The 18873-nt window shown below is 36.5% G+C and overlaps 2 protein-coding genes across 5 annotated transcripts in view; both read right to left on the minus strand.

Moving 5' to 3' along the window:
- Nucleotides 1–9660, minus strand: part of LOC128998538 (uncharacterized) — a 104145-nt gene extending 94485 nt beyond the window's left edge. For all 4 annotated transcript variants that reach the window (XM_054424714.1, XM_054424713.1, XM_054424712.1 and 1 more), the window contains exons 1-8: nucleotides 9622–9660; nucleotides 6591–6794; nucleotides 4957–5136; nucleotides 3857–4035; nucleotides 2913–3104; nucleotides 1254–1392; nucleotides 856–951; nucleotides 482–616 (exon numbers count right to left, since the gene is read on the minus strand). In XM_054424714.1, coding sequence (XP_054280689.1) covers nucleotides 482–616; nucleotides 856–951; nucleotides 1254–1392; nucleotides 2913–3104; nucleotides 3857–4035; nucleotides 4957–5136; nucleotides 6591–6762 — 1093 coding nt within the window. In that variant the 5' untranslated portion in view covers nucleotides 6763–6794; nucleotides 9622–9660. The remainder of the gene's footprint in view (nucleotides 1–481; nucleotides 617–855; nucleotides 952–1253; nucleotides 1393–2912; nucleotides 3105–3856; nucleotides 4036–4956; nucleotides 5137–6590; nucleotides 6795–9621) is intronic.
- Nucleotides 9596–18873, minus strand: part of LOC128998977 (histone-lysine N-methyltransferase 2C-like) — a 29139-nt gene continuing 19861 nt past the window's right edge. The window contains exons 11-17 of the mRNA XM_054425334.1: nucleotides 16530–16654; nucleotides 15934–16019; nucleotides 15478–15717; nucleotides 14584–14793; nucleotides 12826–13007; nucleotides 11786–11950; nucleotides 9596–9791 (exon numbers count right to left, since the gene is read on the minus strand). Of these exons, the coding sequence (XP_054281309.1) occupies nucleotides 9596–9791; nucleotides 11786–11950; nucleotides 12826–13007; nucleotides 14584–14793; nucleotides 15478–15717; nucleotides 15934–16019; nucleotides 16530–16654 (1204 nt within the window). The remainder of the gene's footprint in view (nucleotides 9792–11785; nucleotides 11951–12825; nucleotides 13008–14583; nucleotides 14794–15477; nucleotides 15718–15933; nucleotides 16020–16529; nucleotides 16655–18873) is intronic.

Here is an 18873-nt window from a genome sequence, read left to right on the forward strand (position 1 = left end):
TCAAATTCAACCACTTGCTCTGATTAGAGAAAATAATTTTTTTACCAGAGGTTTTCAGTGACTTTTGGTTTATGTCACCTTTAGTACTTTGATTTAATTCCCGTTTATTCTATCTATTTTGTCATTTGTATTTCAAACACAATTACAATTGTAGTGAGGATTTAGTGTTTTTTTGCAGTCTGGATTTTGTTTACAAATATTGCTCTTTTATGCTCAAAACCATCAGATTTCATTGTCGCAAAACATAGTAAAAAAAACTGTAGGAGTTTTAATTCCTGATAAAAAAATATTTTGGAGATTAATCCGTAGCAACAGTTTAAAGGAGACAAGAAAGTTACCTCTTGTTTCACAAACTAATTATATTTTGAGCAGCACTAAATTCTAAACACACTAAACTAGAATGTATCAAGTTGCTGACTATCTACTACACAATGAACTTTTAACAAATATTGTTAAGATGTAACAGGTTTGTGTTCCCTACCTGATGGTGATGGAGGGGGTGGTGCAGCAGTCAGGACTGATGGTTGCTGCTGGGTGTACTCAGGGACATGAGGCTCCTCTGTTAGAACTCCCTTGAATATCTCCTCCACATCCTTGCAGTCCATGTTGGGCAAACCTGGCATGCAAACATGTAAAAGGTTACTTGACAAACAAGTAATAGAGGTTACTAGACAAACATGTAATAGGTTACCGGGTGAACATTTAACATATCACAAGAAAAACAATAATAGGTTAGGGTAAGGGATGACCATGAAACCTACCATTACAATGACAATATACATTTCAATATAAAATTAAAGACTGAATTAATTACAACAACATAATGGGTGGATGTAAAACCTCAATTTCAATTACCTGTTTGACGAACCATGTTGACAAGATTGAAATGAGGTCCTAAAATATCACTTAGTTCGTCCTTTCCACTTCCGCTGGTTGCACGCTCTTCTGATTCTAGAAAGCAAAGTTCAAATTTGCTAAGTAATTACATTTATTTGTTTGATATAGGAGCATCCCTCATTACTATTTATACACTGAGCAGCAGAAAATTGTCACCTAGTAAACAGAATATCAAAAATATCACCATTCCAACAGCTAAATCCTGTCTTACACGTGTACAACAAATCAATTCTCAGCAAAGCAATTGTGGCTATCCAGACATTCACTTGGACTAAACATTCAAACAGTCCAACTAAAGCCTGGTAATTAAATACTATATAGTATATAATAATAAAATATACTGTGATGAATCTTACCACTCATTAGGTTTTCTTCAGTCTTCATATCAGCACTGGTTTCTGTCATTATTGTATTGACCAATTCAGTGTCCAGAAGATTGTCCGGAAGTCTCAAAATGTCTTTTAAAGCTTCAGCATCACTACCAGAATCCTCCTCCTACAATACAACATGTTTGATAAATTTGGTTTATTCATGTCTCAGTAACATAAAATATTGTGTTACTGAATATAACATAAGATATTCTACCAACTTCGTACTACCGATCCACCATCCCACACTAATCAAAGATAAAGCCAGCAATGGGAAGCAAGTTTTGAAAATAGTTCTAAACCACTCTTAGAAAATAACATAGGAAAGACACTTCAAGAAACACGACAATGACTTTTGGGAAGGGAATTCTACAAAACTTCGAAGAATTTCTTAACTGGAAATATTTTTGATAAAAAGATAATTTACTATAAAAATCAGTCTTATATATGATAACATTGTATTACTCAATGAAATTACAATAAAGATCCTATGAATATGACTGTTGCACAATGTTTAGGATTAGGGATGGATTGATTCCAAATGTCGATACTCGACAGATTCTTGACTTTGGAACCAGAATTGAGAATCAAACACCGAATATCAGATTTGATTCCATCATTTGCAATTAGTATGAAGGAGCCAATAAATAGCTATCAATCCAGTTTTACAGCTTTATACAGAGATTGAAAGTAATATTCATAGTGTTGTCTTCTATTACAAGACTTTCTTTTCATTCTTTGTCCTAAGAAATGTCTTTATTGTCGTTTCTACAATCTCTACTGAATTATGTTATAGAGAAATGAGCTAACATGAGATGTATTATGCAACTTGACCATAATACGAAGCAGACAGTGTTATGAAGTTTGCTGCGAATTACACAATTATGGAAGGAATATAGCAGAATAAGATATTAAATTACTGAATTGTGTTGAGATTACTGATATCTGGTTTTAAAAACCTAGCATGGAACCTTGAAATATAGAAAAGTTATAATACAAAGTACATAGTAGCAAAATTAGAATACAACTAAGCAAATCAGAAAATGATCAATCCAACAAACTTTTGGACAAAGGAACTTTCAATCCAAATGTAATCTCAGCAAAAGCGTAATAACAGGGGAAGAAAATAGCAAACCTATAGCAAAAACATTTATATATTGTTGAAAATGACGGAAAAACAGGCCTTTACAATACTTATCCTGCGTTTCACGTCATGTGAGTCAAACAACTTAATCTGTATTAATACATTGAACACACAAGTAATCCAGATACATAGACCCTTTATTGTTGATCGTTCATTAGTTAGACATGTAAATTTATCAGCAAAAAAGGTATCAAACTGAAATTGCAAGCACACATAGTCCATGCAAGATGCAATGCAGTTTGGAGTAGAAATTGCAAATTTTGCGAGGACAAAACTGCAAATGAAACTAAGAAACACAAAAGCAAAGCAATACTTGAAATTCATGGATACCTACAACTCTGGTATACAATTCATGAGAAAAAGCCTGAAATACCGATTATGACCCCAAGGGTAACTGATTCCTAGAAAAGAACAATCAAAATGTGAACCAGGATGTTGGTTAGAATGTTTTTGTTATTATTGGTTCATTTCACACCTTAAATTTAGAACATTTTGAGACAAACCTTATTTGGAGAGGTCTTCTTATCTTGCTGCTCTTGTTTGACCTTCATCTGTTCAATGACCTTGAGTTCATCTTGAGACAGTGTGATTGTCTTATCAGTCGTCACCTTATCTTCGCCCTCATCACTACTGCTGTTCAGATCTTGGCCACAAACCTTGCTCGTGTCCAGTAAGTCTCGCCCAAAGAACGCCTCCTACAAGCAACATATATAGCAAGAAAAATTAGGCTACTGTTGACTACTGAGCTAACACTTATCTGATAAAAATATAGGGTATTTGCCTGGAATTGTTTAGGAAATTGTCAGGAAAGCAGGCTTACCTCTAAATAAGTCTATAGAGACACATAAACATAAGTGAAGTAGACATTTTTGTGGTCACTGACCATTTTTTCCTCCTTCTGTGGCGTTTATGTGTCTCGATGGACTTATTTAAAGGTAAGCCTACTTTCCTGTCAATTTCTTAACACTTAGTGTGTAAAACATTTCCTTTTGTTGAACAAATTGTAAGCTTACAAATAGTACGAAACTGCTGTAACATGAGTAGTGTCCCAAGAGAATACTTTTAATTGTTAACAATTAAGCGTTTATAGAGGTTAGGAAAATTAATTAATCTTTTATTGCAAATATAATTTTTTATTACAAAATGTAGTTACTTAAGTAATTATAAATGGCCGGTAATTTGTACATCGACAGTTTAACTCATTCACTGTAGTTGCAAAACTGCTGAAGAGCAGCATGGCAACTAGTCTACTGAGAGTAGGAAAGGATTTCCGGTTTTGGCTGGGAGACTAGCATCAATAATGTCCGTTAATAAATATAACTCTACACTACGTCTAGGTATAGCATTTACACACTTTCAGATTAAAATAAAATCAATTTTGATATCAAAATAGCCTATTATGCAAGCATCCAAACAGATACCATTAAATTAAATTGTAAACACAAACCTGAAGGTAAGAGGGATAGTTTTCCGCCAGCTTGCTCTTAGGTTTTCTCCGCTGAGGTTTCCTTCGTGGCTTATCTTCGTGAGACATCATGACGGATTCAGTCATTGTTTCGCCGTCACAAACTTCTTCACGGTCTTTCACTCGAGTTTGTCGTAATCTTGCATTAAACCCTCCGATTCCTAAAAAAAAAACACTTATCTTGATAGGAATTTGTCAACGAAATAAGAAAAATTCATAGGACGGCAAAAAGCGTGTGGTAAATTTAAAACTTAAAAGGTTCACATACAAAAAAAGATTGTGTTGAGCTTGATGTACTGACTTGGTGTCCTATAACTCAAGCTTTTAGAATAGCTTGCACACATCTATTTAACCCTTACAGCGTTACAGATTTGTTGAGTGGCCTTGACCGTATGCTGCATATAAGCTAAAAATATTTTTCCCAGATTATATTTTTATAATTATAATAATATATAACAACATTAAAACCAATAACTAACGCAGAGGAGAACGAAATTTCCTGCGGAGTCTGCGAGTTAACTAAACACTTGCGAGTAAGTCCGTCCACAGCACTGGTGTCTCATAGCAGAGACCGGCAAGTGTAGTGCGCCGCCATTTTGAACAATCGAAGGGCGGGGAATGTAGTTATTGTGATTTTCCATCACGAGAGATGTTCCCCAATAACTGTTGCACTCTATCGGAAAAACTGGCAACTACCAACACCAGCCAATGCACTCTGTATTAAAAGGCGAGTATTATAGTCGTCAATAGCGTTTTGAGCAAAGGGAAATTCGGCGAGTATATTTGTCTACAGTGCAGTAAGGGTTGTGTAATAAAACTCACTCTTAATTCTTATTTTGAAATTTTGATTAGCGTTATACAACTATGGGTACTTTGGTATTGGTATTATACCGACCACACCTAATAATAACCTAAACTAACCTAACCTAAGGGTGGACAATGTTTTGGGTTAGGTTATTATTTGGTTATTGGTTATTGATTTGGTTATTATTTAAACTAATTTAAATCTTATTTGCAAGTTGATTTATCGGTGTGGTCGGTGTAATACTAAAGTATCCAATTATGTTTATCTGTTTGCTCACCCAGCCTCTGCAGATTGCGGACCCTCTTGCGTCGCAGAACCATGGCTCCTGACTCGGTAGTATAAATAGTGAACCCCTCCGGTGGCTCGGGGGGTCGCCCATCAGCCCGAGGGAACACTGGCATCCCTTCCCGGTACACCTTCTCTGGAGCTGCTTCCTCATCTCCGTCTCCATCGTCATCTAATACCAATGAAGATCAGTAAATCGCCTGTTAGCTGTTCCTCTTGCACTATGGTATCAAAAACAGTTTACTAGGTCTAGATACAAAGGCCGTTTGTACGTATAGCTTCTTAGTTTGTGTTTATGTCGCAACAAGACTCTTCGCTGCTTACTGGCATTTATACACAGAACAGAGTCATTTGCAGCTCTGTAGCTCACATGTACGCTTTGTTGTTTGTTTAGAAAATTTTTTTAATTATTGAATCTCCCAGCCCTTACTTAAAAAACGACCCTTGTATTTTTTTTTTTAGTAGTTACCAATGTAATGAATAGAGGATTGTGAGCATGAGATTTTGTATCGAGCCAAGCCTGAGCCAAACTTTCTTATATAATGAATTTTTTGTAATACCTTATAGTAAGTTAAGCCATCTCAAACTTGCTTTCAAAATGCAATTTAATGTTATGATGTTAAATATAATTGTATTAGTACAGTAGACTCCCTCTTATCCGGACACCTTTAAACCGGACTACACTCGGCGGAAATTACATCTCTTTAACCGGACAATTTTTATCAGCACATTGGTTTAACCGGACTAGATCGGCAGGAAGTGGGCGGTACTGAAACGACTGTTCTTGTGGGAAAGATTTGAGACCAGTGTTCACGTGTCTAAATACAATGCTCTCCTAAATTTAAGTTGAATATCACAGTAAACAGTCCGTTTTAACGAGTTTTTGGGGGTGTCGGTTTAACCGGAAAACCCGTTATCCTGGCCACAGTCCTGAGGAGTCCGGATAAGAGGGAGTCCACTGTACATAAAAGGATTACAAATATAGAAACTAAGTAAAGGATACATGTCATCAGCCAATCGATGTCATTTTAATCAAAAGGTAGAATGTTTAATGAAAATTAGTAGTCATAGACTAAGAATACAAACATTTTGAAATAATAAATATAACAATACATTACCATAAATGTTATTATTTGAAAGATAAGTAATAAAATATTTTAATTTTAAAGAAAATTTAAAAAAAGGAGTACTGTATAACAGATTTTATATCAAAATGTTTATTTTTGGGAGGAATGGTTTTCTTTCAATTAAGAATTTAAATAACAGTATTCCTTTATTACTAGCATGAGGGAATAAATTTACCAGTTGTGTCATATTATCTTGTAAAATTGTTGCTTCTTAAGTAACCATGTTTTGCTCTTAAAATTCTTCCATCCATCTTCATCATAAGCAATGTAATGCATAATGATAGATGTAATATGTAATGATGTAATGCAAATGTATCAAAATAATGGTTTAAAAACTATTCTGAGAAGAAAACTGCAAACATATTGGTAACCGCGTATTGTACTGATTTTATACCGAGAACCGAGGTACCAAACAACGTACCGTGCCAATCTGAAAGTTTCTGTACCCCTAGTCACAACTTTTAACAAATTAATAGTAGGCCTAATCCAATGTGTTTACCAGCGTAGTTTGTGCCTCCAGCAATGACAGACTCTATAGTGGCAAGAATGTCCGCAGAACTGCCTTGTCTGCGGCTGTTAGGTCTGCGGCGACGTGGCTGAGACTGCTGCTCCATAGTCAAGGCTCTGATCTGATACATTCCGCTCTCTGACAGCCGAACACCATCCACCATGTAGAAATCACCCTCACTGCTCTTGGTGAACTCTATACATAAAATCCCAGTTACAATATAACGATATGAGAATTAGTGATGGTCGAAACTGGAAATTTCTAATCTCAAAGCCGAAACTGAAACTTAAAATAAATTGAATCCCGAATCTCAAAACCTAAACACGAAACTATTTTACTTAGCTGGTTACAAAGGTCAACGCTACAAAAAAATACAGGTAATAATAAAATGTTGAAGTATGCAAACAAAACTGAAAGAGATTGACTCCTGACCCTGACATAATAACAAAAATATATGACTGATAATCTTAAACCCAATACAACATAATTTTTGATAAACAACCAACATTAAAATAAATTAAACTCCTAACACCAACATAAACATGAATATTACAAGATTTAGAACATTAAGGGCCGCTTTCCCCAAATCAAGTTTAACTCTGATCGCGGTTTAAACTCTAGTTTAACCTCAGATTCACTTTCCCCAAAATAATTTCTCCGTTTAAACTAGGTTTAAGTTAACCCTCCGGGTGAGGCTGGTTTAACTGGCGATTCATGGGTTAAACCAGAAGAGAAGAAGAATAGCTTGATTTTGATTGGCTCTTGGCTGACTTGTTACGTTCGGCAGACAGCTATGACAAAAAATACAATGACAAAAAATATCCTTGTTTGACGTTTGTCTTGTCAAACATAACCAAAAATAAACTGAACTGGAAATAAATTAAGAAATAGCAAACCAGAACCCATGTAGACAATTAATTCATGACTATTTCAAATTTAAAAATATAAGGCTACAGATATAATAGTTTTGAGGTTTTTAAATGCGTAAAGTAGGCCTAAATTATTATATTTTCGGTAGGCCTAGGTAGTATTATAGTTGTGTACAATCGATAGGTTACCTTGTCCACAGAACAGAAACGCAACATTGGTTGGAAAGTTTAATCGCTCATAATAAGCCTTTTGGTTTTATTTTATTTTAACACGATTCTTACGTTACACAAAAGTAAATATTAGTTAACATTCGGGCCTAACCACTAGCCTATTATCATGTGTGAATTAACAACTACTGTAGCAGGCCTAGGCCTGAAATTTAAATTTAGTTTAGAAACATTGATCGAACTATCTAATGCTGAGTAGCCTATGCCTGTCATTACAAAGGTTAGGCTGTTAGGCTCTAGTTTTTAATCCACAAACATTAATTTTGCGTCTTTCCCAACATTTTATTTTCACATGATTGTAATTAATGCAGTTATTTTATTTTATGCGTGCAGTAGGCCTACTGTTTGATTAAGTTTGAGATTAATTAAACACAAGTAACGAAATGCTTATATAATAGCAGTCGCCTGCAAATAAAAATGTTTCTTTTTAATGTAAACAATTGGAGACAATGACACGAAACTTAATTCAAATATACAAATAACCAAAACACGAGAAAATTAATGACAGATATGTTATAGTGGGGAGCTAAACAGCTAATATTGCAGACAAAATTGCATAACAGTGTTGCCAACATTGTTGCTTGCAAAGAAATCTAGGTTAAACCAGGGTTAAACTAAACTTTCATGACAAAATAGTGGGGAAAGCCATCCCCACTGATAACCCACCGAGTTTAACCCACCGATTAAAGTTAACCGAGATTAAGTTAAACTTGATTTGGGGAAAGCGGCCCTAAGTGGTCAATATTTCTTTGTGTTCAGTAACTATTGAAATGAAACTGAATTGTACGTTCCAGTTGTATTTACGATGCCTTTTGAAGTTTAGAATACAATTTACTTGTTTCATTACTAGGCTATTAGTGGTAATCAGTTTGCTCTAAACAGCTGCTTGCTCTATGCAGCTTGAGAGAAAACAGTGTGCATAATAATGGCGCCAAAAATTTCAGCAGTTAACAAAATGCCAAAATTTTCAATTTCGAAACTTTTGAATCTCGAAACTTGGTGATAAAATCTCTAAAGAATAACTTTTCTACAGTTTTAATGGATTTGAGATTTGGTTTTGACACATCACTAGTGAGAATATTAAACCGTATAAACCCTCAAAAATTAGGTGAAGGGGGGTTAATTATTTTGTCACTAATAAATTGAATGACACCAACAAAAAATTTATTTATGCTCTTGAACATATCAGTTTATATCACATATGCGAGATCTTTCACCTTAGCTGTCTGCTGTTTATTTTATGTTGGCCTCTCTTACCAAGCTCTTCTAGAGGCAAGTGAACTCTTTGAGCAGTGTATCCACACGGCCAAAACAAAAATCCTACTTTTTAGGTTGAGAAAATCCAGTTTTATCCCACTATTGTGTAATGAAAAATCACGTTTTACCCCGCATGAATTTCATAAAAAATTATGATCCATCTCAAGTGATCTTTTTGACTATTATGTTAAAATGAGGTACCAATCCTTGCTACTATACTGCAATTATTCAATTAAATGAGACAGGTTTTATCTAAAAATCTGTAAAAAAAAAGAAAATTAGAGGTCAAGCAAAAAATTCGGTTTTATTCCGCATCTCGTTCTTATCCCGCAAATGGACTAAATATTCTGTTTTTAGTATAAAAATTGTAGTATGGAAACACTGTCTTCAAGAGTGGCATACCAGACCTGACAGAGATGGGATTTGAACCCTTGATCTACGGTGCTCTCTCCTAGCTTTGATCAAATATAACGTTCCACACTAGCAGCACTGGTCAATAAAATCATAAGCCAGAGTATTCATTCTAAGCTGGACTCCCAGGTTTCAAAATATGATTGCTTTTAGCCATATTTTTTGTTATACTTGCATAGAAAGTCATAAGAATAAATTAAGATAAGTTACTCTAGACTCCTGGTCAAAAGGTTACACTATTCTGAACTTTTTGTCACCTGGACTGTCAGATCGTGTAGGGGTGTTGGAAGGCCTATTGAGAGGTCCTGCTAAAAGATGAGGCAACTTGACATCCTTGGGTCGACAGATCATACAACGATAACCATCCTCAGCACACATGTCAGCTTCTTCTTCTGTCTGAATGTTGTCACACATACAGTGGAACCACCTGCACATACAAACATACAAGTCATATAAACAAGAACAGCATGCACCCAGGCAGAAATATTCCTCCTGATAAAAATGATTCTAATCCTAAATCAAATATTTAATTTTCAACTACATAAAATTTGTTAACTTTTAATTTGTAGTAAGAATATAAGCATGAGGGCAGATTCACTATTCTAAGCCATACAACGAGGGATGGACGTGTACTCCAGTATCTAGTAATCACTTAACTTTAAAAAAATGCTTGAGAAAACGTTGAGCCATGTAGCAATGCCGATTAACTAAAAGGGAAATTGAAACCACAATATCGGTTATTTAATGTGGTCAGGCTAAAATTAGAGGGTGAGAAATAAAAGTAAAGGAATCAAGTAATCAGTCTGGCAGGAGAGAGAAGCCGGGAACCAGCATAGGCAGCAGGCTGGGTCAAGTAGGATGCCATATTGCTTTAGTCAACCACACTATTTCAAGCATTCTTCAACCTGAGTTGAACGATTTTTATTGTACTATTAGTTTTGTTCTAGTAAATTTTAGATAATCTAACTATTCTATACAGTGTGGAGGCCACAATTTTATAAATTGTAGGGATGGACGGGTCCCGAAATTTCGGGAATTTTTCGGGAAAAAAATCTTCCCGATTATCGGGACGGGATTACATTTGATTCGGGAATTTTTCGGGACGGGATTTGGTCCGATCGCCAGCGATTTTGCCGCTTTGTGAGTGCCGATGACGCCGCTATTGCGAGCGATAGGTCCGCGAACGCAGGAGACGAAGTCGTTTCGACGATTGCGCCGTGACCGCGGAGTCATACCGACGATCGCGCCGTGACCGCGGAGTCATACCGACGATGACCCCGTGACCGCGGAGTCATACCGACGATCGCGCCGTGACCGTGAGTCATACCGACGATCGCGCCGTGACCGCGGAGTCATACCGACAATCACGCCGTGACCGCAGAGACATACCGACGATCGCGCCGTGACCGCGGAGTCATACCGACGATCACACCGTGACCGTGAGTCATACCGACGATCGCGCCGTGACCGCGGAGTCATACCGACGATCACGCCGTGACCGCAGAGACATACCGACGATCGTGCCGTGACCACGGAATCATACCGACGATCACGCCGTGACCGCGGAGACATACCGACGATCGCGCCGTGACCGCGGAGTCATACCGACGATCACGCCGTGACCGCAGAGACATACCGACGATCGTGCCGTGACCACGGAATCATACCGACGATCACGCCGTGACCGCGGAGACATACCGACGATCGCGCCGTGACCGTGAGTCATACCGACGATCGCGCCGTGACCGCGGAGTCATACCGACGATCACGCCGTGACCGCGGAGACATACCGACGATCGCGCCGTGACCGTGAGTCATTCCGACGATCGCGGCGTGACCGCGGAGACATACCAACGATCGCGCCGTGACCGTGAGTCGTACCGACGATCGCGCCGTGACCGCGGAGTCATACCGACGATCACCCCGTGACCGCGGAGTCATACCGACGATCGCGCCGTGACCGTGAGTCATACTGACGATCGCGCCGTGACCGTGAGTAATACCGACGATCGCACCGTGACCGCGAGTCACAAGTTTCTACAGGTACCTGAAAGATTGTTACCCATTTTTTGGTTTTTATAGATCAGTGCCACAAACGGTAAAGATTGATTTTGTGTGCCTTTTTTTGGTAACTGCAAGACTCAAGACTTTCTTTTTATGCACAGAAAAAAATCCCGTCCCGTCCCGTCCCGAAAATCGGGAAGGAAATAAAAATCCCGTCCCGTCCCGTCCCGAACTAAAAATTCAATCCCGTCCATCCCTAATAAATTGTGATTTATTTTATTACTGCAATATTAAAGGGTTTCAAATTTATCTGTGGGGTTCAATCAACCTTTCCCAGGTTTACCTGTGACAGCCAAGAGAAATTGTAACAAAAAAGTCAAAACAATTAAGTTTTGCACTCGAATATGTGCGACTTACCTGTCACATTGAATGCACTTAATGATCAGTTCTGACTCTACGTAGGGTTGACTGCAGGAGGGACACTGAGTACGAGACCCGCATGGACCACACTCCGTGTAGTTTTTGAGCCAAGACGAGCTAACTCCGGGCTCACTCGAGCCACATGTCAGGCACTGAGCACACCTGATACAAAAACAAACTCTAATATACAATCCAAGGTACTTGTATGTTAAAGCAGGGTTTAAGCTGTGGAAATTATTACTTATTGCTAAAAAAGTGCTTTTTTCACTTTATCTGTTGAGAATGTGTTATAAATTATAAATATGTATATATAGAAGCTTTGTATAAGTTTGTTTGTTGGTTTTGTTTTAATGGACATCATATTTGTCTCCTGCGATTGGAGCAAAATGTTGATCATGTCCCACAGCCGTGAGGGCATCATTATAGTGTCTCGCGATCTCGGCAAAATTCTGATCATTCCTCGCGGCCTTGTAGACATCATTATCATCTCTGTGGTCTTGTAGACATTATAATCGTCTCCCGCAATCACGGCAAAATTCTAATCATTCCTCACGGTCTTGTAGGCAATCGTCTCCCGCGATCCGAGGCAAAATTTATATAATTTACCGCGGTTGTGTGGACATCATCCGTCTCTTATGGTTACAGCAAAATCCTGATTATAATCCTGAATGTAATGGAAAAAATTATCACCTTCTTTCGTGATTGCGAAAAAAATTACATCATCGTCTCCCACGGTCACTTATTATTGCTGTCATGCGCGATCACGGTAAATTGAAAATTCCCGGTAGAGATTCAAAACCAATTAACTCATAATTCCCAGTTTTCCAGATCGGTGTACTGGATTAATCAGTACTTTTGAATAAAAAAATTTATTGGATAAACTTTTTTGAGTAGAAAAGGTAATGATAAAACTTTCCAGTAAGTAGAAAAAGATAAATTTCTATCGAACATAGTAAAACATCTTAATATCCTCAGGCAAAAAAATACTGTACTTAATTGTGCCAAGTGTAACTCATTAAAGTTGTTCAGTGACGTACCATTTACACTTCCAAGTCCCTCTAGGCACGTAGGTGAGGGGAGGATTCATGCAGTAGATGTGGTAAGATATGTCACAGTCGTCACAAAGCAGCAGTCTAGCTTCATCATTACGTTGGCCGCACCCTTCACACACAGTACAGTCCAGGCACCTCCACCCTCGCTGTAGTATCACCTTGGTAACCTAAACAGAGAGTAAACAACATAGTCATGTGTTGCTAAAAACAATCCTCTAGAAAACTACCACCACCTCCACCTTGATCTATGGAGAGAAGTAGACATCTTATTTCAAAGTTGTGAACAGTTATGGAATAAAACTTTTAATTCAAGCCTAACTGAAAGTTTAATTATAATGTAATTTGGGCCACATTAATTATTGATGAATCAAATTAAGAGAGAAAAGAGAATTTTTAAAGAAGCACATTCTGTGAGTGGCTCACTTAATTGTGTTTAATTTTAATGAAAATTTAATTACGGTTTGTTTGTTTAGATATGGGATTACTTCCCTAGTATCCAAAAGTCAATTTTAAAATATTGCTCAACCAAAATAATGTGGATATAATTAGGAAAAGGGGTTTAATAAGTTAATTGGATATGGCAAGTATCTACAAAAAATACAAATTTTATTTTCGGATGCAATCTGTCAATTTGAAAGTCCCTTCTAAATGTTTTCGTTACTTTCATCTAGGGATGGTCAAGTCTCGAAATTTCGGGAAATTTTCGGGAAATTTTCAATCTCGTTACACGAGACGAGATTACTTTTTGGCCGAGATTTTTATAAAGACGAGAATAAAAAAAAAAAAAAAAAAAAAAAAAAAAATTAAAAACGCCTGCAGAAAGTCAATGCAATACCCGCAATACAGGAGCGTGTTGTAGTTGCGTTTCCTTTTCGAAGGCGTTCTTATTTAATTAATTCTTTTAATGTAAATATTACTTTAATTCTTTTAATGTAAATATTACTTTAATTATTTTAATAATATTACTTTAATAACATTTGAGAAGTTTTGTTAAGTGTAAGCAGTGTGAGGAATGTTTTATTACTATAAAAAAAGTCAAAACAAGTAACTATTTTATAAAAATTAATATTGCTTTTATTTTATGATTTATTTTATTTTAGGATAAGTTGAACTCTATCCTAACTGATATCACCATGTTTCCTAATCGTAGGCATTTTTAATAAGTTAGGCGTGATTAATAAAAAAATGTTATGCTGATGTTATTTAATGAAAGATTGTAAATATTCTTGCCTATTATCATTATTTTAGTATTTAAACAGTCATCTAACAATGTTACAAAATCAGGTAAAAATTTTGAACGTGCATTTCCCGTTGTGTATGAGAAGAGAAATCTCGTCTCGATCTCGTCTCGAAATTTTATGAGAAATAAAAAATCTCGTCTCGTCTCGTCTCGAACTAAAAATCCAATCTTGTCCATCCCTACTTTCATCCTAGTTAAATATATCGAAGGAAATAAATAAAATGTAAATAATTACAGTAAGATTACTATTTGATTTGGTCTCAACACAGTTCTTTGCAATGAATACAATGGGGAGCGAGCTGGTCTAGTGGCAAATTGCAGGACTTTGGTTCCCAAAGTCTTGGGTTCAAATCTTGTTAATCACCAATAGATTTTATCTAAGTGATAATGTTGCAGCTCTTTAGGCCTTGCCTGAAGTAATGTGTAAAAGGGTTTTGGCCTAGAGGCCTAGCATCCTAGGATGTGAAGGTGGGACGTACAAAAATAGCTAGATGATTACCTACCTTGACATTAGCACAGTAAGGGTGGTAACACTGGCCACACTGAGCGCAAGTGATAAGGCAGCCCTCCTGGTCAGTTCCGAGCGCACCACACATAACACAAGAGTCCTGAGATAACACAAACTTGTCCTTGGCAGAACACAAAACAAGCTTGTTGTCACTCGTGTCGTCGTCTGCTGCCACCTTGTCTTTGGTGTTGTCTGCCTGGGGTTTCTGCAAAACGGGTAAAAACAAAATTTATCACTTTTGTCAACTCAGGTTAAGTCTATAAGACAACAAGTTTTGTAATAACAAAAAAATCAATTAAAATAGGGTAATATTGTTTTAAACGATACAATCAAATTATCAAATAAGACAAATCAGTAGAATTTAATTAACTTATATAATTCATAAAACAAAGAAGCAAGGAGCCAAAGTGCAGTGACAGTCATGGTAAAATGGGTTCTATACTAAATATATCCCACAATAACGCAATGTATTCCACGTGTAATACACCATCCCTTAAATAGATTAATTATTTTTGGAATCTAAAATGAAAAGATTTAGAATGGAAGAAAAGCCAGGTCTCGAGTATTAGTTATGAAAATATAGTTTTACTGGATTAAAAACTCAAGTGAATAAATTTTACTAGTGCACTTCCCAAAACCAAGATATATAAATGTATTTATATCTCATTTGAAATGTCAACCTCCTACCGTCACTTGGCTAATTCCTCTAAAACAGGTAGGGAATGGTTTTTGTCCTGTCCCAAGCTTTCAGAAATCCTAAAGATCCATAAACACCAATTCGCGTGGAACCTCGTATCGAGTTGCATTTAGGAAATTAAAATTAAAATGCAGGTAAAATTTATAAGTAATGCCAATTCAGGTTTAATTTAGGTTCGATGGAATATCTTACCTGAAGTCCTAATCCTGGGACACCAAAAATGCCTCTCATTTTAGACTTGGGCATCCGTTTGCGACCAAACTCATTGAACCTCTGCTGTTTCTTCTGGTAGTTCATCATCAGTGCGGAGGTTATGCCACTCATCTTGCCTAACTTGCCTGGTCTTCCTGGCCCAGGATATCCAAGACCTAACTTTTTCTTTGCTATTTTACTGGCACAAAAAGGCTTGCCCTTTCCCATTCCATAGCCCTCCTGAAAAATACATTAGGATTCAGGAAATTTGAACAACCTGTACAATTCATAGATTTTAAACAAACAATCTAAGGAGTATACCATAACTTTGGACAGCAAAAAAAAAAAAAAAGAAAAGAAAATAGGTGGTCATTTACTTTAGCATTTTCCTATTTAAGTGCTAGGAAAATACAGAAAATGTGTTTTGCAAATTATTTAAACACAATAAACCCATACCTTCTCGTAGTCAAAATCAAATTCATCCAATACGAGTGACTCTTGTGAAGCGCTCATGTTAGAATCCATGCAAAAGTCATCAAGGCCTGAAAAAAATCCATTTTATCAAACACAATAGTTATAATATTTTATACTGACATATTTTCACAAAAGTGACAACGTTTCTGTGCCAATTTGTGGCACTGATTTAGAACTCATACATCTGATCGGGTCCGGAAGATTGTCAAATAACTAGAAATATTGGTTCACTGAAAACAACACTAAACTACTAAAATACGGTGAAAGAAATTTATTCCATTAGGCCATTGACTCAGAACAGTCAAATTGTAATGCTTTGTTGGTCTCGTTAGTTAAATGGTTAAAATTAATCAGTTTAAGTACGGTATTGAATTACAGAAAAGCAATGTTTTATATATGTAAGAAAAACATTTATTAATTAACTCTTGCATATTGCATGTTTCCTCTGTATCTTACTTCTCTGTGTTTTAGGTATCAATATTGTAACACCATTACCTAATTTTAGGACATTTTAACATTCATTACCACCCTAAAATTATCTTACTATCAATATTAAATGTTTTTAAATAGTTACTTACTGTCTTTCCGTTTCTTTGGTTCATTTTTACAGTTAAGGCATATGTATTCGTATTCAGGAGCAGATTCTTTGCGTTGCTGGTATGTAACGAGATCTGCATCAGGGTCGCATGTTCCGTGGACAAACCTGAAAAAAATTAAATTTTACAAAAATTATACTTCAGTATTTTGTAGAGTAGTTCTGTAACATAACACTGCACTTCTGAATATTCCAACCACTCCATAGCCCCTTGTCCATAGCTATTTACCTAAGGACAGTTGCAATATGTAATAGAATATTTTCAGAATCCATTACTGCAGAGCGAACCTTCTGCAGAAACAGTGAACTCAATTGAACTATGCAGGTGTAATAATTGGAAGTTCAAACAAGGATGACAGATGATCTTGTGAGAGTAAAGCAGTCTTAAACCATTGAGCACAATCCCCAATCGATAACTGTTGCTTTATATTTCAGCTTTCTATTGTTTACTTTCCGGGCAGAACATTAGCTTTGGCAGCTTTAGGAGTTTAGTTTGAGTAACTGAAGTACTGAAAAGTAAATTTTAACAATCTTTGAGAGGCCGTATGAATTCTTAAAACACCTGAAGGTTACTTCTAGGTTATAAAAAGGTTAAATAAAGGCATATACGGAACAAATGAAAATAAATAAAATTTCTGTAATGTTTACATACAATAAAGAGTTTATTTCTGGAAAAGGAATGACGACATCCGTAATGAGAGGTTAATATGTAGGTTAATTTAATAGGTAGGTTTTTAAATTTGAAGTGAGTTGTGCAAAAAACTAAAATAATTACATTTTTGTCCTCAGCATGTGTTTTTAAAATTGTATCTATAATACAGCGAGGTAATACCTGGGTGGCCAAAACAGCATACAAAACATTTTTTATCCTTTAGTTAGACCGGACGCCAGATTAATTGAGATTTTTAGAGTCCAATCAAATTAAGATTTTTATATCCTTCCTTAAGTCTCAATAGACATTTTTGGTCCAGCAACAGTCAAACAAATAGGTATTATTATTCTTAAAGCAATTTTTTGCAAAAAAAATCTATGAAAGAAAGTTATGGGCCATTCCTAGGCCTACTTGATTTCATGCTAACCAACACAGTTGAATCTAAAATAATACAGCTTGAACTAGGCTTGTTCCAAATTTGACGTAAAAACTACTAAAATGCAACTTTTATTCAATAATTCACTTGGTAGGAATACTTGACAAAACCCTATAAAGGCAATAGTAATGAAAGGTAAAGCAAGGTAATGCAAGGTGAAGGGGGCAATGAATGAGGTAAAGTAATGAATGCTGTGAAAAAAACAGCGACCTAGTAGTGTACACACACAGGAAACTTCACGATATGTTATTATTAAATATTAGGTAAAGTTGTTAGAGTTAGATAATAGTATATTACGTTACTAGTCCTGAAAATAAGTGTTTACCGGACGAGTGTGGTCGTTCCCGTGCGAGACGAAGTCGAGTACGGGATTACCATACGAGTCCGGTACACACATTTTGGACGAGTTACGTACGATAGTTTACGCCATACTACTTAATCCGTACAAATCCTTATATATTTCCACCAACTAAAGGACTAAAAATCACTAGTCATCACCTCCAAGAGAGGTTATGTTTTTGTTTATAACCACTCATTGCCACGCAAATACAAGTATAATCAGCTGATTGGTGTCCGGTAAAACTCATTGCAGAACAGTAGTACGCAATGAAACCCCATTTGAATAAGCTGGCGGCAAACAGCTGTTTTCTGGACTAAATCCTTGCGTGGAAAGTTCGTCAAAATAGTGTAGTGTGGCGTAAACAAGTTTACGCCACACTATATTATTTTGACGAACTTCCCACGCAAGGATTTAGTCCAGAAAACAGCTGTTTGCCGCCAGCTTATTCAAATGGTGTTTCATTGCGTACTACTGTACTGTAATGAGTTTTGCCGAACACCAATCAGCTGATTATACTATATTTAGGTGGCAATGAATTCTTATAAACAAAAACATAACCTCTCTTATAGAGGTTATGACTAGTGATTTTTAGCCCTTTAAGCCCTTTAGTTGGTGAAAAATATTAGGATTTGTACAGATTTAGTAGTATGGCGTAAACTATCGTACGTAACTCGTCCAAAATGTGTGTACCGGACTCGTATGGCAATCCCGTACTCGACTTCGTCTCGCACGGGAACGACCACACTCGTCCGGTAAACACTTATTTTCAGGACTAGTAACGTAATATACTATTTAACTACGACCGTCATAACGTAGCCGTTTCAGTTCAGTTCTTAAAATTGCAAAGTTTCACATAGCAGCATTGTTTACTTTCATAACAGCATGGGTAACGGACCAAT

Source organism: Macrosteles quadrilineatus, unplaced genomic scaffold (genome assembly GCF_028750875.1).
Source record: "Macrosteles quadrilineatus isolate MER2022 unplaced genomic scaffold, UCM_ALF_1.0 Scaffold_7__1_contigs__length_78375512, whole genome shotgun sequence".
Lineage (NCBI taxonomy): Eukaryota > Metazoa > Arthropoda > Insecta > Hemiptera > Cicadellidae > Macrosteles > Macrosteles quadrilineatus.